This window comes from Aotus nancymaae, unplaced genomic scaffold, assembly GCF_030222135.1.
Source record: "Aotus nancymaae isolate 86718 unplaced genomic scaffold, 86718_ANA_hifiasm-v0.15.2.pri h1tg000059l, whole genome shotgun sequence".
Lineage (NCBI taxonomy): Eukaryota > Metazoa > Chordata > Mammalia > Primates > Aotidae > Aotus > Aotus nancymaae.
In genome coordinates, this window is record NW_026988473.1 from 45,412,712 (window position 1) to 45,433,102 (window position 20,391).

General features: G+C 40.9%; 2 protein-coding genes across 4 annotated transcripts in view; one reads left to right on the top strand and one right to left on the bottom strand.

The window, feature by feature from the left end:
• PDE3B (phosphodiesterase 3B) overlaps positions 1-1,059 on the bottom strand; it is a 205,566-nt gene extending 204,507 nt beyond the window's left edge. For all 3 annotated transcript variants that reach the window (XM_012456596.3, XM_012456595.3, XM_012456597.3), the window contains exon 1: positions 82-1,059. In XM_012456596.3, coding sequence (XP_012312019.2) covers positions 82-1,059 — 978 coding nt within the window. The remainder of the gene's footprint in view (positions 1-81) is intronic.
• A 530-nt stretch (positions 1,060-1,589) lies between these two features.
• The window catches only part of PSMA1 (proteasome 20S subunit alpha 1), a 132,618-nt gene continuing 113,816 nt past the window's right edge, over positions 1,590-20,391 (top strand). The window contains exons 1-2 of the mRNA XM_064365145.1: positions 1,590-1,680; positions 17,112-17,211. Of these exons, the coding sequence (XP_064221215.1) occupies positions 17,179-17,211 (33 nt within the window). The 5' untranslated portion in view covers positions 1,590-1,680; positions 17,112-17,178. The remainder of the gene's footprint in view (positions 1,681-17,111; positions 17,212-20,391) is intronic.

The window sequence follows — 20,391 nt, forward strand, 5'->3', positions numbered from 1 at the left end:
AATAAGCGAATTCAACTCGGAAACTGCAGCGGTCAACCCGAACCCGCTGGCGTACCAGACCTCGCTTTCCAGCTAACATACCTGTTCTCTCGAAATGCAAGGCAACGAAGGTCTCCTGAATATTTTGCAACTGCCATAGTGACTGGCTGCAGTTTCTCCTAGCGACACACAGCTGGACCTCCTCCTGGGTCGGATCACAGGCACTTTTTCTTCGGCGGCACTGGACAGCCGAGGATGAAGAGGCGCTTCCCTGATTTGAAAGAAGTGATCCAACCCCAGGGCCAGCAGGCAGCCAGCACCCCCCACCAGGCCAGAGAGCAGCGGCCTAAGGGCGGAGGGCAGCGACCCGAGGCTGGTGAAGGAGACCCACCAGACGAAGCTGGCCAGTAGCAGCACCAGGATGCCGTGCCGGAGCCGCAGAGGGTGCGCGAGCGTCAGCAGCAGCCCCACGCAGCTCAGCACCAGCAGCAACCTGCTCGCCGCTGCCTCTGGGGGCGTGTGCGGGACCGAGGACCCCGCGTCGCCGTCCCCCCGAGGCCAAGACCACCACTGCCACACCACGAAGTCCCCCAGGTAACAGCAGGCGGGCAGAGCCAGCAGCCACCACCAGCCGCCGCTCCGGCCCGGGCCGGGTCCCCGCTTGGTCCGGGTCAGGAAGCAGGTGAGGAAAAAGAAGGCACAGGCGATGCTGAAGAGGGGGCTGAGGCTGTGCGAACACACGCTCAGCAGCGTCCGCAGCCAGGCGGCCCCGGCAGCCCAGCTCTCGGGTTCGGCGCCCAGCAGCAGGGCGAGGACAAAGGCGGCCAGGGCGCCCAGCGAGAGGCGCGCCCGGCAGAAGGGGGAGCCGCGCCGCGGCTGCTGGGGGGAGGCCGGCGGCGGCCGCAGCTCCACGTTGCAGAAGCGGCAGAGGTGGAAGAAGAAGCCGCGCGGAGGGTCCTGCCGCAAGGGGCTCACGCAGCTCTTCACGTAGCCGTTCCTCAGACTCTCGGGGGGCGAGCCAGCCCCATCCGGCGGCTGCGGGGACCGCATGGCTTTGGCGTCTCTCTCGTCCCTCCTCATGGCCGGGGCCGGGGGTGGTCACGGGGCTCAGCAAACCCAATTGGTACCGTAGCGGCCGCTCGCGCTCCCAGACCCCAGCCCCAGCGTTCGGGGCGCCCCCGGCTCACAACGCGTCAGGGCTGCGCCCGCCGCCGCGGCCCGGAATCCCCGCCGCGCGGAATGGGGAGCGGCGGATTCCGGGACATGCTGGCTGAAGAGAGGGACGGAAGGGGCTTCTCTCCGGGACCAGTTGGGCTGCCGCGTCCTTTTTCCTCGGGCACCTCTCCGGACTGGAGACTCGGTGTCGCCTCCCAGCTCCGCTGGCTGCAACAGTTACCTCACTGCCCCAGCCTGGTCCGTTGGGCGCGCGAGCGGCGGGCGGGCGCTCCTCCCCCGTGTCTGTCGCGGCCGGGCGCGCGCCCAGGGCGCGCTCGCGCCTTATCCCGCCGCCACGGGCGCCGCTGCCGCCCAACAGGGACTTGAGCCCGGGACCCTGCCGACCCTATGTGCCCAGGCGGTGGAGAGCGCGGCGGCGGCACTCCGAAGACAGGCCGGGACTGAGAGCAAAGGACAAGGTCCTCCTCGAACGGGAGGGGCAAGCCCGCCATCCTGGGACCCCGGGCGTGCAGGTTCCCTTTGAGGGTAAGTCAGACACCCAGCCAGACTCTCACAGACACCCAGCCAGACTCCCAAGGGTCACTACTGGGGTCTTCTGGAAAGAGGGCTTTTGTGGTCCCCAAGGGGTGTGCTTAGTGGGGATGCCGAGCTAAGGGTGGAAGGGGAGGGGAGCTGTCTCTAACCTCAGTCTCGTTCAGGGTGGGTCCTCAGACTGTGACCAGATGAGGGCCAGCCACCACCAAGGCTATGGCGAAGAAACCCTGATCACTGTGGCTAGATCTGGCCTCAAAAGCAACGTGGATTCTTGGGCCACGCAGCAGGCCCAGGATCTTTGCGGTGGCTCTTAGGGAGGAGCATGCACGTGGCGTGCACTCTGGGAATGTTGCTCAAGATCCATCTTCACAGGCGAGGAACTAACGTCTCGTCTTCCACTTTGCACCCTTGCTATACATACCTACTGGTTCACATCTTGTATCCCCTTCCACATAGCACAGATTTGCTGTCGCCAGCGGTCTTTCCAAATTGAAGGCTTTTTCACTGTAACAGCATGTTCTAGATGGAGGAGTGGGGAGAACTAGGAATCCTCTCCAAGACCACTCCCCAGTTTAGATGAGCTGGCCTTGAAAGAAGCCAAATAAGATGCTATCTGTGAAGTACTGGTGAAACTAGCAACATTAGGAAACAAGGACTTGAAAGTAAGAAGAAAAGAACTTTGCTACACCAAAGGGACTGCTCTGGAATCTAACCAATCATAACTGCCTTAGAGAGTGAACTGTGTTTCCCTCCCGAAGCTCTCGCTTCAACCTCATGACCGGACTGCATTTCTCAAAGAGCTAATTCCACATTTTTCCAGGGAGATGAGAAACCTTACTGTGTGGGAAATCCCACAAACAGGCCCATTTTTCACCAATTAATCTCTGCCCACAGCCATGACCTAAAACAGACCATTTTCGTGTATGATTATACTTCACATGCATAGCAAAAGTCATTGAGAAATTAGCGCAAGAATTTGACCAAAATGAAAACGTTCCAGAATTCCCTTTCCTTTGCTTTTCCTTTTCTAATTGATTACCCAAATGTTTGTCCTAAAAGATAAAAATTCATAAGGTCTTTTTATCCCCATAACAGTTGAAAGGAAAAAAAAAAAAAGCATAGAACTCATTACCACCAGTTGAAGACTAAAGTAAAAAACAATGGATACATTTTGAGCTTGTGTAGAAGGGCATGACAAAACTAGCACCAGCATTATTGAAATTCCCATTATAAATTCCATAGGAAATAATAAATTGATTTGAAAATTAGAACAAATTCAGATTAAAAGGTGTGTGTGTGTATGTATATATGTGTGCGTGTGTGTGCATTTAATCTGAAGTTGTCATCTAAAGTAGGATTGGCATGGTCATGGAAACGGTAGGGGAGTAGAATCCAGTTTTGTGAGTTTTTGTCTGGGCCTAGCCATTCATACCCTGACATTAAGCAGTCCTATAACTTTTACTGGCCTTGTTCTTCTTAAATGTGAAATGAAGCAATCTAATTTAGATAACCTTTGAAATCCCTTCTAGTCTCAAAAAGCTCTCATTTCTGTATGCCAAAAATATATAGGCATCCTTAGGACTCACCTTTCAGGTTGCCAAGAGCAACCTTTTGTATTATTTATACTGCCAAACTAAACCAAACTCTCAGTGTTGACAAGTAAAAATAAAGGGACTGTATCAAAAGACTGTTTTCCGAAAAATAAAATCCAAAGGCCTCTTCACAAAATTGTCTGATTTCCCAATTCTTTAGCCTTCTTTTAGCTGTCATTTAGGTTTTTATAAGGCTAACACCCCGACTCTTTCAATAACCCATAGTCGGAGTACATCCGTCTGAAGGCCAACCCAGCACCTGAGAGAATCCTAAAATAAAATTTAAGGACGTGACCAAAGACCATCAGAAGTTTACTTAACTAAAAATATGCACAAAAAGAATGAGCTAGCTATGTTTATAGCAACTCCCTTCTCTGTTTACAGTCTTTGTCAAAGATTATTACTAGACTGCATTTCTTAGAGGTCAAATTATTTAATTATTCCCTTGCCAAAGTTAAACAACCAATAAAATTACTTAGTTCTTTAGGTTCAAGAATTTATGACCATTATCTGTCATGAAAAAATCCTAAAGTCACACAGTATGCCTTTGACTTCTCTCAGTGCCCTACTCCAGCCTCATTTTACCTGACTGCCTTCCCTCACGTCTTGACCCATGATCTCTCCACTTCTTAGTGGATCTTTCCACTCTCCCGGTTTACCATGACATGGGATCCTGGGCCTTACCACCCAGCTCTCAAGTCATTTTAAGATAATGCAAGCCCCTGTGTATTTCTTTTTTTCTAATTTCTCAGGATAAAGTGGTCTGACAGATTTTAAATATCAAAGAAACTCAGAAATAGCCAGTTAACCAGCATCATTGAGATTCCAAATTTATAAAACTAGAGTAATCCCTGAAGATACATGCAAAACCTTATAAGGTTTTTCAAATAATTAAATAATTCACATTTACAGCCTTATATTTAAAAAATTTTTAAAAATGCTAGACAAGCTTTTCTCTAGCATAGAAAGGATCATTGTTTTCCGCGTGCAATGGCAACTCTGTTGCCCAAGTATGTTAACAATACCTATGTTCCTTTCAACTAATACTCATCTCAGAATCTCAGCCTCATTTTGACTCACTCTTTTAGTTCCTTTCAACAAGTGGCTATTTCGTGCCCACTATATGCAGAGCTTTGTGCTAAATTCTATTTGGAACATTTTTTAAAACTATATCAGTTGCTTCAGAGCTTTCTTGGAGCTGCAGCTTTATTTGGGAGATAGAGCATATGCCCATAGACTATTAAATAGCACAAAAGAATAAATATCTGATTAAGAACTGTTGAGAACAATGTATTAGGACAATTAAAAAAGAGAATCATTTTATTCTAGAGTGCCCCCGCTGTGTGGTTGTCTCAGTTTGCTCTCACAGTTTATTTCTCATTCTTCTAGTTCCATTTCTCTCTCTTACAGTACTCTTTCTCTCCCCAGCATCTGTCCAGATGACTGTCTTCTAATCTCTCTCCTCTTTCCCCTGACCTCTCTTTCATCTCTGTATTTAATTTCCTAACTTTTTTTACTTCTTCAGTTCTCCTAAGTACCAACCCCCCTCCACCAGCATTTAATCTATCTCCCTTAATGAATGCATTCATTCATTCAGTATTTATTATGTGCCTGGTGTTGTGCTGGACAGTGTGCTAGATGACAAAGATATAATGGTGAAGGTGTGCTTCCTTAGGCTAATGAAAGCTAGACAGTAAAGAGACTATTATTGTAACAGGAGCTGTGACATTGAGGTAATAAGCCTTAGTGTATTCTGGGAGCTCAGGAACCCAATCTACAGTAGGAGTAGCAGGTAAGGAGTAATGCTCTGGGGGACTCATAGAAAGTAATTTCTAGGCTTGATATTAAAAGGTGAATAGAAGTTACCTAAGTAAAGTAAGGAGAAAAGATAATCTGGGCAAAGGAAGGAAGCAGTGCAAAAATCTGGAGGAATGCAACTGTAGTGCATTTGGATAACTCAAGTATCCCATGGCTTAAGTGTAAGGAATGAGGGGGCTACAGAGATGGTGTTGCCCTACTAATGGAATTGGAATTTGTTACATAAAGGTTTATGTTCTGTTATCATATTTGTTTATTTATATGGCTACCTCTGCAATATATTCTTCAAACAAGAATTGTCTTATTCAATCTTAGCTCAGTCTTCATGCCTAACACAGTATTTAGCCTACTGCAAGTTCTCAGAATTTTTCAAGTGTGTTTATATTTCTCAAAACTATTTTAATCAGATTTTAGCTTTATTTCCTCTGATTTTTTTGGCTTTATTAGTCAATAAATTTTAATAGAAAACTTTGAATATAATAGAAAAAAGTTTTCATATTGTTATGGAAAAATATTTTTCTTAACATTCATTTGTACCAAATCACTAAAAGAACCCTTTTTCCTAGATTTACAAAAAAAAAATTATACATATGTTTATGTTGTATATCATTTTCAACATAAAATAAATATTTCAGAGGTGTGTGGGTCATTTTTTATTTTAACTCAAGTGACAGTACCTGGATTCTTTTGCTATGAAAGCGTATATTCTAGTACTTTAAGAATTTTCCTCTTTCTGTTTCAAGTTTTCACAGCAACAGTTGAATCTCCGACACAAATTTACTATTATACTTTTAAAATATAACAATTGGTAAAAGTATTAAATCTATAACTATTAGCCTGAAATTTCCTGGATTTTTTATTCTAAAGCTAAAACCTGAACCTTGAACAATAAACAGCAATGCAGACTCTTTCCAAGTTTTCTTGTTCCCTCCCTAGACAAGCAGGAGTTTCTTCAGCTCTGACTATCCCAGCAGATCTGAAGGATCACAGCCACGACGGTGGCAGCCTACCGTTGACACTGAACTTGTGGTTAATTGTGGAGTTCTGCCACAAAACCACCTCACTACCACAAACTGGATACTTGCCCAGGAAAGTGACAAACTGCCAGGCCAAGCAATCTACAGGAGGCAGCAAAAGCAAACTGCCTTTTCCCCCAGAAAGCAGTCATTTCTGGATTCCAAATGGAGCCAACAAGTGGAGCATACCAACAACAACAAAAAAGAAATTTAGAAGTATGCTTTCTCTATTTAAGCCTACTTAAAATGTACTCATGCAGTTTTGCAGGAGGAGCTCAAAAGGATTCATCTAGTTCATTAGCATAATCAAAAAGTGTGAAACTATTCTTTTCATTTAAAAAATTTTAATGAGCATGGAATTGGAAATATAGTTGTATTACTATTAACCACTAAGTGAACATTGATCATTATATGATCAATGATCATACATATGATCATTGCAAATAGGAGCAAATAATGTGGCTTTGTGTGTGTTACTAAGCTGTGCACAGCAGCGCAGCAGCTCTGAGAACTTCGTTTGAAAGGCCAGGCAGCATGGTATGAAGGAAGGAAACTTTAGCATCATTCTGATCTAGTTGCCGTTTGTAGCTACATGACCTTGGAGATTACTTAATGTCTCATGTTACCTACCTCAACTGTGAAATGGGGATTACAATGTCTACCTCTTAAAGAATTATTATTATGGATTAAATTAAATTATACATGTAAGGTTACTAACAATGAGTAGATGCTTAGCAAATGTAAATTAGTTTATTTTTCTTACATTTATTTTTTTTACCCTCCCACATCCCTTCAGGACTTCACAGGATTCTATTAAATATGAGTTTTTCCAAGGCGATCTCCATATTATATTATCTATTCAACTCTTTTTTTTTTTTTTTTTTTTGACAAGGAGTCTCACTCTGTTGCCCAGGCTGGAGTGCAATGGTGTAATCTTAGCTCACTGCAGCCTCCACCTCCTGGGTTCAAGTGATTTTCCTGACTCTGCTTCCTGAGTAGCTGGGATTACAGCCGCCTGTCACCACACCCGGCTAATTTTTGTATTTTTAGTAGAGACGAGGTTTCACCATACTGGCCAGGCTGGTCTCGAACTCCTGACCTCAGGTGATCTGCTCACTTTGGCCTCCCAAAGTGCTGGGATTACAGGAGTAAGCCACCGTGCCTGGCCCTGTTCAACTCTTTTTAATGCTTGCTTTCAATATTATTTTATTCAACTAAGTCTGCCTTTTAACTATACAATCAAGTACATAAATTAGCTCTCTTTCATCAAAAAGCAAATGCTGCAGGGGTTTTAATGCCTCTGATCTAATTACTATAAATGCAGAAATATTTTGTATATTAAATTTTAAGGAATGAATACATATTATTATCTTAATTTCATGGTCTTACAGATCTTAGATCTCATTCTGCAGAAAAGTTGTTGATTTAGGGCCTAGGTGTTGTAACATGGAGAAACAGAAAAAAAAATTAAGCCCTAACCAATTTTATTCATAAAAGCATTAAACATAGTGAAGACAAGAAGAGATTTATGTTTGCAAACATGTATTCATTTATTCAGCATGTACTTGACACTACCCAGATACTAAAGGTAGAAATATGAATAAGATGTAGTCCCTGCCCTCAGTTTGGTAATAAAAGAGAAAATAAGTAAACAAATGCAGCACAGTTCGAAATGCTCTAACAGAGGAGTTCTTACCAGGTACAGTTGTAGGACATAGAGTAGTTCACAGATGAGGAGATACTAACCTAGGTATTGAAGAATAGGAGTTTCCCAGGTGAACAAGGAGTAGGGAGAGTATTCCAGGCAAAGAACAGTATTGCAAAGCCATGGAGGCATGAAACATCGTGCATTTCTGGAACTGTAAACAAGTTGGTATGATTTGTGGAGGAGAGAAGATGGGAATGGAAAAATGAGACTGGATAGATAGGTGGAAGCCAAATCATGAGAAGCCCTATAGGCCACTCTGAGAAACCTGGACTTTTTACTCTGTAGGTGGTAAGGAACTATTAAACATTTTAAAGGAAGGAGAAGCCATGATCAATTTTTATTGTATTTCATTGCAATTTAATTGTTTTTCAAAACCCAATGCTGGTATTGAATGAAGGGTAGTTTGAAAGAATGTAAGACCAAAACTAGGAAAATCACTTAAGAAACCACTATAATTGGCCAAATGAAAGATAAATTTCTGTAAGCCAATGGCAGTAGTACATTTGGAAAGGAAGAATTAATTGATTTAATAACAGTTATAAAACTTTCTGATCAATTCCATAGAATTGGAATGGGGAAAAGGAGACTGAAGAGGGTTCCCCAGGTCTAGCCTAGGTGATTAGAGTATCTTGAAACCATTGAATAGGAAAAGAACTACTAGAGGAATAATTGAGAGTAAAGATTATGGATTTGCTTTCGAACAGATTGAATCCAAGTGGGAATGTTTCTTGGACATTGGATGTATGAGTCTGAAGCTCAAGAAAACAATCTGGACTAGAGGTATAGATTGGAAACATATAGTATATGTGGAGAAGTATAACCCTGGGAGAAGAAGAGATATCCTCTATGAGAATATATAGTGTGAGAAGAGAAGAGGATTTGTTTTTGAACTCAGGAATACTAACGTATAAGGGATAAGGAGCTAAAGAATTGTTCAAAAGAATGACTGAAAAGGAAGTAGAAAGCTAGAAGGAGAATCAGACAGGAGTGGTGTTACAAACCAAAATGAGGAAGTTTCCAGAAGGGGGACAAAAAAACATAAAATACCACATTCTAAAAAGATGTGGAAAAGAAAGTATCCACGGATGTCAGTGAAAACAGTTGCCACAGTTGGGGCAGAAGCCAGATTGCAGTAGACTGAGGAATAGATTAATACTTATTTTGATATTAAGAAAAAAAGTTTCATTCTAGAAAGTTTAGTGAGGAAAAAGCTTTACCTTTAGTTTGATCATTATTTAGTTAGTTTTAGTGTAAAAAGAAAATTTGAATAGCTTATTGATACAATGTAAAGTATACCTATACCAGCTTTTCTCCTGTGTAAAAAAAGTAAGTTTAAAATAATGGATTCCCTTAATGGTATACTACCTACAGTGTTCCCTACATTTCTAGAAATAGGTATGATAAACCAACACTTATTTGTATTCATAGTGGTATCCTACAAATAAAAGTAAAAAATATGATAGTGAGGCTACAGATTCTATATAATACAGAAACAAATATAAATGCCTAGCATAGCTCTTAGAGGTTAAAATAACTAAACAGTTGTTATCTGGCTTCAATGTGTCATATAAACTTATTCTGATTAATTGAGGTCAGTGGGAAATCTCCCTTTTGAAAAGATTCAGATGGTAAGATCATTGAAATGATCTTATTCAACATTCTTTGTTTAAAATCACTATATTCTTACCAGCTCTGGAAATAGTAAACAACTAGATTTACTAATGAAAAGAAAAATAAAGACTTATATTCTTACCAGCTCTGGAAATAGTAAACAACTAGATTTACTAATGAAAAGAAAAATAAAGACTTGCACATTTAGAGAATTTTTTTAATGTCTAGTCAGATAATTCAGACAAAAGCAAGAGTTTTGTGCCGTTTTCCTGCTAAATAACCAGGATTAACTGCAGTGCTCCAATTCTTAACCTAACATCAGTCTTCACTAGAATTATGCTTGGACTGGTCCCAGTGACAACTCTCTAGCATGGTTTGGTGCTTTGGTAACTATATTAAATGTAAGTGCAAACTGTGAAAAATAACAAGAACCCTTATGTAAATTCAAGGTTTTAATACTGTATTTTGGGATGTGTAATCATGTTTGAAAGGATGAACAACACTTTAAACAAATCAAAACTATGACTATATAACCAGTAAACCTCATGACTACAGCTGATTTTATTCCTTAGAGACCCTCCTTTTACAGGTGAAAAGGTTTACATCAGATTTCCTCTCATTATAGCCTCTCGAATGTTGTCCAGACCAGCAAGCCACTCTCTTTAAACAAATACAAGCCAACCAGGAAACCATGAGGTTTTATTGTGCTATAAAATAGACCAGACATTTCTAAACCTTCATAGGAATGAACCTGACTCAATCTTTACTAAAAATAGTTTCAAAATAAACTGTGGGCTCCAAGTTTCTCTAACAATCAAAATTCTTTCATCCTTCATCAGTCTCGCTCTCAAGCTCTTTACTGTTCCAGAGGAGCACATTGCAGGAAGTTTCTCTGGCCACATGTTCATAATAATAACTACAAAGGCTCCACTTCTGTTTACTTATTGGTATATAAGAATGAAGAGACATATTAGCTTAATCCCTGCATACATTCACATTTGTCAAAAGTCTGTTTCAAATTTTCTTGTATACTACCAGCCCCTAAATCATGAGCTACTACTTCCTGTATTATGGGCATAGAAAGCCTGAATTTTGGCTAGGCACAGTGGCTCATACCTGTAACCCCAGCACTTCAGAAGGCTAAGGTGGGAGGATAACTTGAGGCCAGAAGTTCAAGACCAACCTGGGCAACATAGTGAAATCCTGTCTCTACAAAAAATACAAAAATCACTTTTTTAAAAAAAGCCTACATTTTATGAAGAATTAAGTAGGATCTTCACCTTGAAAAAAAATCCCCTTTGTTTCCATTCAGCAAATATTTATTAATTGAAGCGCTGTTCTAGCTACCTTCGAAAAGTATGTGTTGCGTGTGTTTGTGTGTTGTGTGTGTGTGCACGTGTTGGGATAGAATCAGTTGTAAATGGTCCGTGGGGAACAAGACATACAAAAATAACTATAATACAGAATGGAATATCCTAAAACAGCAGTCTCTAACCTTTTTGGCACCAAGGACTGGTTTTGTGGAAGACAATTTTTCCACAGACCAGCGGGGATGGTTTCGGGATGAAAACCATTCCACCTCAGATCATCAGGCATTAGATAGAGAATGCAATCTAGATCCCTTTCATGTGCAGTTCACAGTAAGAGTCGTGTTCCTATAAGAAACTAATGCCACCGCTGATCTGACAGGAGGTGGAGCTCAGGCGGTAATCTCACTCACCTGCCACTCACTTCCTGTTGTGCAGCCCGGTTCCTAACAGGCCATGGACCAGTACCAATCTAGGGGTTGAGGACCCCTGTCCTAAAAGATAGCCAAATTACAGTGGGGATCAGGAAGGGTGACATAAAGTAGATAAGATTTAAAATCTGTCTTAAAGGATAGGTAGGATTTAGATATAAGAGAGGATGACATTGCAAGGAAGAAAAAAGGCATAAATATGAAAGTGTTCATGGAATCATTGTTTTATCAGAAAATAAAGTTCAAGAATGTTAATGAAAATATCACGAAGCAATTACAGCATGCGAGGTCCTCTAAGCCTCTTATTCTAATCCTCACAACAGTCTACAGGTAGAAATAATAATCCTCATTTTTACAACACATGGGAAAATTGAGATTAAGTAATTTGTAGGGCAAAATGATTAAGTAATTTGTCAAAGATTACACATCTAGTAGTTGGTAGATCCAGGATTTGAACCGAGGCAATGGAACTCCAAAGCTCTATGTGCTTTCCATTATATCAGTAATTATTAAACTTCAGTACACAAGAATCATCCAGATAACTTTTACCCAGATGATAAAAATGCAGTTGCTGAATGCTAATCCCAGAGATTCTGATTCATTAAATATCAGATGGGACTGAGGAATCTGCATTTCTACCAAGCACCTCAAGTAACCCTGAGGCTGGTGGTCTAGGAACCACATTGTCCTGAGGTAGACTAGCAGAGTTTTGAATAGACCCTGGAATGGATTTGGACATACTTAATGATGAGTGTTATGAGCTGAACTGTGTTCATTCAACATTTGTATGTTGAAACCCTAACCCCAATATGTCTGTGTTAGGAAATGGGGCCTTTAAAGATGTAATTAAGGTTAAATTAAGTCCTAAGGGTGGGGCCCTAATCCAATATGACTGATGTCCTTATAAGAAGAGGAAGAGACACCAGGGATGAAGAAAAAAACATATGAAGACACAGCAGCAAGAGGGCTATCTGAAAGCTAAAGAGAGAAGCCTCAGGATAAACCAACCCTACCAACACCTTGATCTTGAACTTCTAGCCTTTCTAGCCTCCAGAACTGTGATAAAATAAAGTTCTGTTGTTTAAGCCACCCAGTCTATGGTGTTTTGTTATGGAAGTCCTAGTAGAGTAATACAATGAGCTAAATTAACTTCTTGCTTATCTTAAGCTATTTACACCTGTTGTATATAAGGAGCTGTCCTAAAGATCCCTAATTATCATCACTATCATAAAAGTTCACATCTATATGGCATTTTATAATTTACAAAGACTTTTCACATGCTTTGTTACACTTGAACTTTGCAACAGCCTACAGGGTAACCAAAACTCAATAAGGCGATAGGACTTGCCCAGGTTTCTTACAAGTTGTAGAGCTGAGTTCAGGTCTCCTGACCCCAAATCTTACAGTTATTTTATCTACATCACACTCACATGCATATGTATGCACACACAGTATGATTAATTTATAAAAGACCCATCCAAGGATATGTCTGTCTTTAATTCCAGAGAGCAAATACCTTTACTTGATTTTCTAGTTAAGATATGGTTTCAAGAATTTAAGAGATGTACCAAAACAGTAATGGCATAGATAAGATAAGAATGCATACAAGATTGCTAATGTTCAGTTCTCTTTTCAAACAATTGACTAGGCAGTAACAAAATGGTGTCATTTATATGAATTAAAATTGTGCTTTTGGTCCTTCAGGGCACATACTTTTGAGTGGTTTTCTAGCAGTGTTTTGCCCAAATGCCAAATGTTATAAATTTTTAGATGGCTAGACTGTACAAAATACTTGCTTAAGTAATAATAAAAACTGTAAATAGGGAAAAAAAGTGAAAGAGCAGTTAGAGAAAGAGGAAGTGACTCCTTTACTTTCATTTTCTTTTCTTTTCTAGCACTTCCTCTTTATTTGGGTTAGCAAAAATAACATTTTTTGAATTAGTATTTACAGAAAACAGTTTCTAGAACACAGTCAACATTGTGTACTACATTTCTGTAGATCCCATACAGGAGGTAGACTGTAAGTGTGTCTTCTTCGTGCCCTACCATTTTATTGTTAGCTAAGGTCCTATTCCCTGGTGGCATTGTGTTAGTCTGTATCCTCTGAGAAACAAATGGCAAAACAGAATTAAACATGCAAGTGACTTATGTGGAAAAATGCCTATGAAAGATAAATAGAAGATAACCAGAGGAAGTGCGAAGAGTCTTCAGACTGTGATGCAAGTCTCACACTAGGAAAAGAGGGGAAAAGAAGGAGGATTAAGTAGAGCCTTATACTACAGCGTAATTCTACGAAAGTTTCAACCAGGCCAATATGGAGTCCTCAAGCTAAAGTCACCTGTTAAAAGGAGTTCCATCTCACAGGAATGGGCTTGTATTCGTACCCCTGCTGTTATTGACTAGGAGAAGCCCAAAAGAAGTATTGACTCAGTACAGAAACAGGGGTGGACCAGAAGAGTAAGGGTCCAATAGTCAATTATGCTTCCTATAGCAGAAGATTTAAGTGACACATTATTATTATTACGATTTTTTGAGATGGAGTTTTGCTCTTTTTGCCCGGGCTGGAGTGCAATGGCATGATCTCGGCTCACTGCAACCTCCGCCTTCTGGGTTCAAGTGATTCTCCTGCCTTAACCTTTCGAGTAGCTGGGATTACAAGCACATGCCACCATGCTTAGATAATTTTGTATTTTTAGTAGAGACAAGGTTTCACCATGTTGGCCAGGCTGGTCTCAAACTCCTGACCTCAGGTGATCTGCCTGCTTTGGCCTCCCAAAATGCTGGATTACAGGCATGAGCCACTGCACCCAGGCTGAGTGACAAATTTTCTTGATTTCCACAGTCCACTTCTTTCTCTGGACAGATCTGCTTCTCTATGCAAATTTAGGGAACACATTCTCCGTGGTTCCTATGGGTTTTTCTTCCTGAGGGAAAACTTAGAAGAAAGTTAGTGAAATGAACTGGAGCCCCATTGTTGCAGTTGGGCTTGAGACTGCAACAAAGTACTTATCCTCTCCCATCTCTATTACCCATTCCAATTCCCCTCAACCTTCAGCTATCACCTTGGCAATTACTGGTAGCTTACCTTGTGATGTGACCCAAACCTTCATTCCTGGTGTGTCTGAGGCCTTGGCAATCATACCTTTTTCAAATCAGGGTTGTTGTACATGTCCTTTCACAGCTACAGTGGGCCAAAGGAGTACCAGCAGGCTTCCAAGTAGGTCACATTGGAGTTGCATATATATTCCTATTCTTATTGTGTATAAACAGCTCTACCTCCTCCCTGCCAAGATGTGACCCTCTTCTTGCCTGCAGGTCTCTGGACACAAGGTGTCCAAACTGCCCTGGCAGTATCTATAACATATAGTTCAATGAGAGACTCACTCTGTCCCCTGGCAAGAGTGCACTGCCTCTAAGGACCTCCAGCCCTGCAGAGCCCAGAGTTGTAGGAAGCCCAAAATCCCCCAGTGAGAGTTATTGAGAGTGGGTAAATAGGGCTATTCCTGATTGCACCCATCGGTGGCTGTTGCATTCTTCCTGCTGATAACATGGTACCATATAGAGGTCTCTGAGTTAGCTCAGATCCCCGTGTCATCTACCACAGTTGCAACAGCATCCCTTTCTCAGTTGGTATCTATGGCCAAAATGGGGTTAGAGGAAAGGGTTCCCTACAACCAGCTAAAGGAAGAATAATAATCCTGAGCTTTTCTCTGCAAAGGATGTCACTGCCTCTTTTGAGAGTGTTGCTTCTGAACTGATGTTTCAGCTTTGCCTTTAGATGGCTGTTCCAGTGCTCTATGAAGTTGGCTACTTCTTTCCCCCCCACCTCCAAGACAGAGTCTCATAATGTTGCCCAGGCTGGAGTGCAATGGTGCTGTCTTGGCTCACTGCAGCCTCCGCCTCCCGGGTTCAAGCGATTCTTCTGCCTCAGCCTCCCGAGTAGCTGGGACTACAGGTGCATGCCACCACACCCAGCTAATTTTTGTATTTTTAGTACAGATGGGGTTTCGTCATGTTGGCCAGCCTGGTCTCGAACTCCTGAACTCATGATCCACCCATCTCAGCCTCCCAAATTGCTGGTATTACAGTCATAAGCCACCATGCAAAGCCAAGAAATAGTGATGTAACAGCATTGATCTCTGTTGCTGACAGGTTAGACATTCAGAAGCAGCTGAAGCTAGATCAGGTTTGGTGATGGGAAGTTCATGCTCCTGGGCCCATGCATAGCCTGTCTCTGGCACCATGGAACTCCTCTAAAATCTTCCAATTCTTTTCTTTCCAGCCCCCTGACCAGACAGCCAGGCCATTAGCTATTTCCGAGGTCTGTATATACTGGGCCACTTCACATTCCACAAAAAGTCAATGACTAGATGCGCTATTTACAGCTCCAACCCACTGGGAAAATTTTCCCTCTCCACTATCTTTCAAGGCTATCGTTGAATGTGGTTGTAGTATAGCCATGGTCCATTTTGTGCTTGTACTCACAGAACAGGCCCACCCAAAAATCAAGCTTAAGCTTTCCCTCTTTATTTGGTCATGCAGGGCCGCCATATGGCCACAGGAATAAGTTAGGGAAGGGTGCTATTTCAGCCGTTGTGAATGACGTGCTGGTCTGGGCTACCTGCTCATGCAATTTACCAAGTCCTCTGCCCTTCTCAGGCTCAATCCCTGATGTATTTTTTTCACATTAAAGTAGACTGCTGCTGGACCTATACAGCTTTGTGATTTAATATATCCAGCAGAACCAAACTTGTAATGTGTAGTTCTAGACCCATGGTCACTTTATGCCTCATGGTGAAGCACTCTGCCTCTACCAGTCCCAGTAACTCACCAAGAGCTTTTTCTCAAAAGACATATAATTCTATGCTACAAATGGCAAAGCCTTGCCCCAGAATCCCAGGGCCCTACATTGTTATTCTCCCAGTGATACTTGCCGTAAGATACTACATCTTTTCCCACCACTGTCACCTCTAACACCATCAGATGTGTGGATTGTATGCCCCAAGTGGCAGCTCTGTTTGCAGTGAAGCCTGGACCTCTTCACCGAAAGCTGACAACTTTCTATGTCACTCAGTCTAGCAGTGTTCATAGGTTTGAAATATGTTGCTTCTAGAACCCAAAAAGGCATAGCAACCACTTCATCTTCTTCTGTGTGGTGGCAAATGCAAGATCCAGCAATTTTCTTTTATTTTGGAGGGGATATTCTGTCATGCTTCTGACCATTGGATTCCTAAAAAAAAAAATTTCATTAAAGTTTCAAATCTCTGAATCTTCATAGCATTTATTTCCAACCCTCTGGAACACTGTGTCTTACCAAGGCCTTTAGCATACTAGTGCCTTCGTGCTCATTCTGAACAATCAGCATAATGTCATCAATGTAATGTATCAGAGGAATATCCAGGCAGTCCAGATTTCTTCAGAGTGCATTATGACAGAAGGCAGGAACATTAATATAGCTCTAAGGCAAAAGTGTAATTGAAGATTATTGTCTAACCCACAGGAATGTGAACTGTTTCTGATCCTCTCTTCTAATTGGAATAGAAAAGAATGTATTCATCATATCAGTTGCCACATACTATGTGCCTGAGGCCTCATTAATCTGTTCTATTAATTACACAATGTCCAGCAAAGCAACTGCAACTGGGGCTATTAATTGTTTGACTCTGAACTCCTAAAAGTCTGGGTAGGTACCCAGTCTTATATATTTTTCTATCTAGAGCATCTGAGACGTAGCAGAAATTCCTTATGTATTTTATGAATGGATTAATAAACTGAGTATGACATTTAAGAAGATGCCTACTAACTTAGGTTGATTTAGGTGACCTGACCCTAGCTCATAGAGTTATGAGAATTAAATGAGTTACTAAGTGGAAAGTGTTTACAATGGTGTCTGGCACATAAAAAGTATTCAGCAAATCTTATCAATTATATGTTTCCAGGCCACAAAGAACCATCAGATATGATAGAGAGATTGACGTTAAACTAACTCCTTGACCAGAACTTTAAATGAAACGTGACGGGCATCTGTTGGCCTTTAAAGTGAGTGTCTGGAATACTTTTCCTGAGAGTGTGAGGTTTCCAAGGAAAACTCAAAAGAAAACTGATTGTAAAGCTAGAAAGAAATAATTACTTATAGAAACAGACATTTTCATAACTAGTGGAGAGAAAAAGGTGGTTACTATGTGCCAATTCATTACTAGCATTGCTATATTTAGGATAATTTCAAGGGCCAAGTATGGTGGCTCATGCCTGTAATCCCAGCACTTTAGGAGGCCAAGGTGGGAGGACTGCTGAAGCCCAGAAGTTTGAGACCAGCCTGGGCAACATAATGGGACCCCATCTCTACAAAATTTTTTTTAAAAAATTGAAAAATTATCTGGGTGTGTGTAGTCACACATGCCTGTAGTCCCAGCTACTCTAGAGGCTGAGGTGGGAGGATTGTGTGAGCCAGAGAGGTTGAGGCTGCAGTGAGCTATGATGGTGCTACTGCACACTAGTTGGGTGACAGAGTGAGACCCTGTCTCAAATTTTAAAAAAAAGACAATTTCACAAAATCTCAAAGTTAAAATTTTTGACAAATCCTTTTTACTAATAAAGTAAAACATGATCTTGAAATAAAATGAATGAGTGCAATTGTGCCCACTAGCCATTTCACAAAAATGATGTTTTCCATTACCTAAATGACTATTTCCATATAAAAATAAATAAAAAGTACACTCACAGTTTTCATCTCTGACATAGGTCAATGTAACAGCTACTACAGGAAAATGCAAAGGTATAATAACAGGACATACACGCCCCTACTCTTCATTGGAAAAAAAAAAGTATATTTTTTCTTGTATAACACTGCAATTTGAGAGGACTTAGCTGCTATTCTCTGACATTAGCTTTGTGGTCAAATTTTAAATGATCTTGATAACTCTCAGGAAACCCCAAGTCTCATAAAATTTTCCCAACAATTGTCACAGTGAAAACTGTGAAATAATTTCAGGGTCTCTAGGAAAGAATCCACACTTGCTACTTTCAGAAAGCTAGGAAGTAAGTTGTTGGACAAGGTCTAAACATGGATTCTTTCATCTATAAAAAAGTTGAGACACTATGAAGAATCTCCAGTGGCCACTCTGTTATCAATATGCTATCTCACAACTAGGTTTAGACCTGAAAACTTAGGAAATTGCTTGGCTGCTTTATTGCCAGTATGTCTGTCTTTACGGAACCTTCCAGAATAGAATCACCAGATTGAATTTATTCCTCCAGTAAGTCAATTGCTTATTAGCACTTTTGACATCCAGATGGTTTGAGACAAAGGCTAAACCAGGGATAACTCCCAAGTATAAACAGTGGAAACTCTTTTGCTGAGGAACTCTGGTCTACTGGGCTATGGGCCAGGCCATGGGTTTCTTTTGCAACATCTCAGCACTGCTGTGGCCTTTTCTATAACCCTTGCAAGTCAAGTCACCTGAGAAGCCAAGAGTTAAACTGGCTGTACAGTCCGAACTGTGAAGTTTGGAAGTAAATTCAAATGGACCAATAGCCTGGATCTGTTTCATGAATAAACAGAGGAGTTCAGGCTTGGGATCCTATAAAGTTAAGTCAATATTAGTTATAGAGGAAATCTTGTTTGTTCTTCTTCTGTTGTAATTGTCTTTTTAAAAAGAACTCAAGTAGAACTTGGGGTATGTTATAATGCTGAAAACATCCATTAAACACACACAACACACACACACACTTACAAGTGTTTATAACCAAGAAGAAAGCAAGTTTTCTTTATTATTAGGTACATGAAGATTAAAAGTGTTTCCTCAATATCCTTTAAAAATACTACTTAAAATGCCCTAACTTATGAAATGGGAAATACTTATCTAGGTTCTGATGCCATATAGTCACCTTATCATTATTATTATGATAAAGATAAGTAAGTGATTGCCATTAAAGCCCTTTAGTTATGCTGACTTGGCACAAATTTTTCCCAGTACTCATCACCTAGAAATTATATATAACAAGGTCTGAGTAATCCAGTGTTTAAACTTCGAGGGTTCTAAAAGAGTGATTTCTAACCTCTTTAAAATTATGACACCCTATTTTGCCTGTTAGACATCACAACTATTCCTCCTGTTATACTGTCCCCACACACTCAAGGAAAACAATTAATCTATTATATGATATAAAAAAAAACACTTAAATGAATTTAAATTAATCTTAATTTTTTTCAGGCTTTTACTTGTTTTTCTTTACAATTATCTCTTCTTTGAAACTGAGTCACCCTATAGCTTAAGCCAGAATTAACCTCTCCTCTTAATGTATTCTTTTAGCTTTTTATGCAGTATAAATCTATATTGCAGATTTTTTAAGAAAGAGAGGGTCTCACTCTGTCACCCACTTTGGAGTTCAATGGCACTATCTCAGCTCACGGAAGCTCGATCTCCTGGGCTCAAGCAGTCCTCCCACCTCAGCCTCCCAAGTAGCTGAGACCACAGGTGTGCACCACCACACTCGGCTAGTTTTTTTATTTTTTGTAGAGGCAGGTTTTCACCATGTTACCCAGGCTGGTCTCAAACTCCTGAGCTCAAGCAATCTGCTCGCCTCCACCTCCCAAAATGCTGGGATCACAGGCATAAGCTGCCACACCCAGCCTATATTACAGTATTTTAAAATCATACTTTTGTTGATTAATTTTAAGTCTTTCTCCCTGCCTTAAATGTAAGGGTCATGTTTATTCATCTTTTTTCCAGAATTTCTAGCACAGTGCTTAATACAAAGGGAGATTCAATACATGTTAGATGAAGGAATTAATGAATGAATGAACAATGGCTGTGGAGGCAGAAATATACCAGCATGTCAAAAATGTCAACTCAAGAATTATTCTAGTAGTTTAATGATATCCCTGTATAAGATCATCTGTTACAGAACTTAAATCCAGTGAGAAAATGGATTCAAAAACACTTTATAAACTGTAAAATCATACACAAATATGAGCAAATGTCACTGTTACTCACTACTTAATAACCTTCAGGGAATAGTTTCTGAATTTGTGAATCAAACTGTGAAACAAAGAATGAACTTGACTCATTGAAATAGGAGGACCATGAAAGGAATAGTAAACAGAAGCCAGTTGACAACAAGTTGTCATATAATGCAGTGGGAGTTCAGTTTTGAAAAACCAGGCCTTGATGAGATCTTTGAAATACTAATTTTTGTGTCCTAGTTTATAAGTGACCA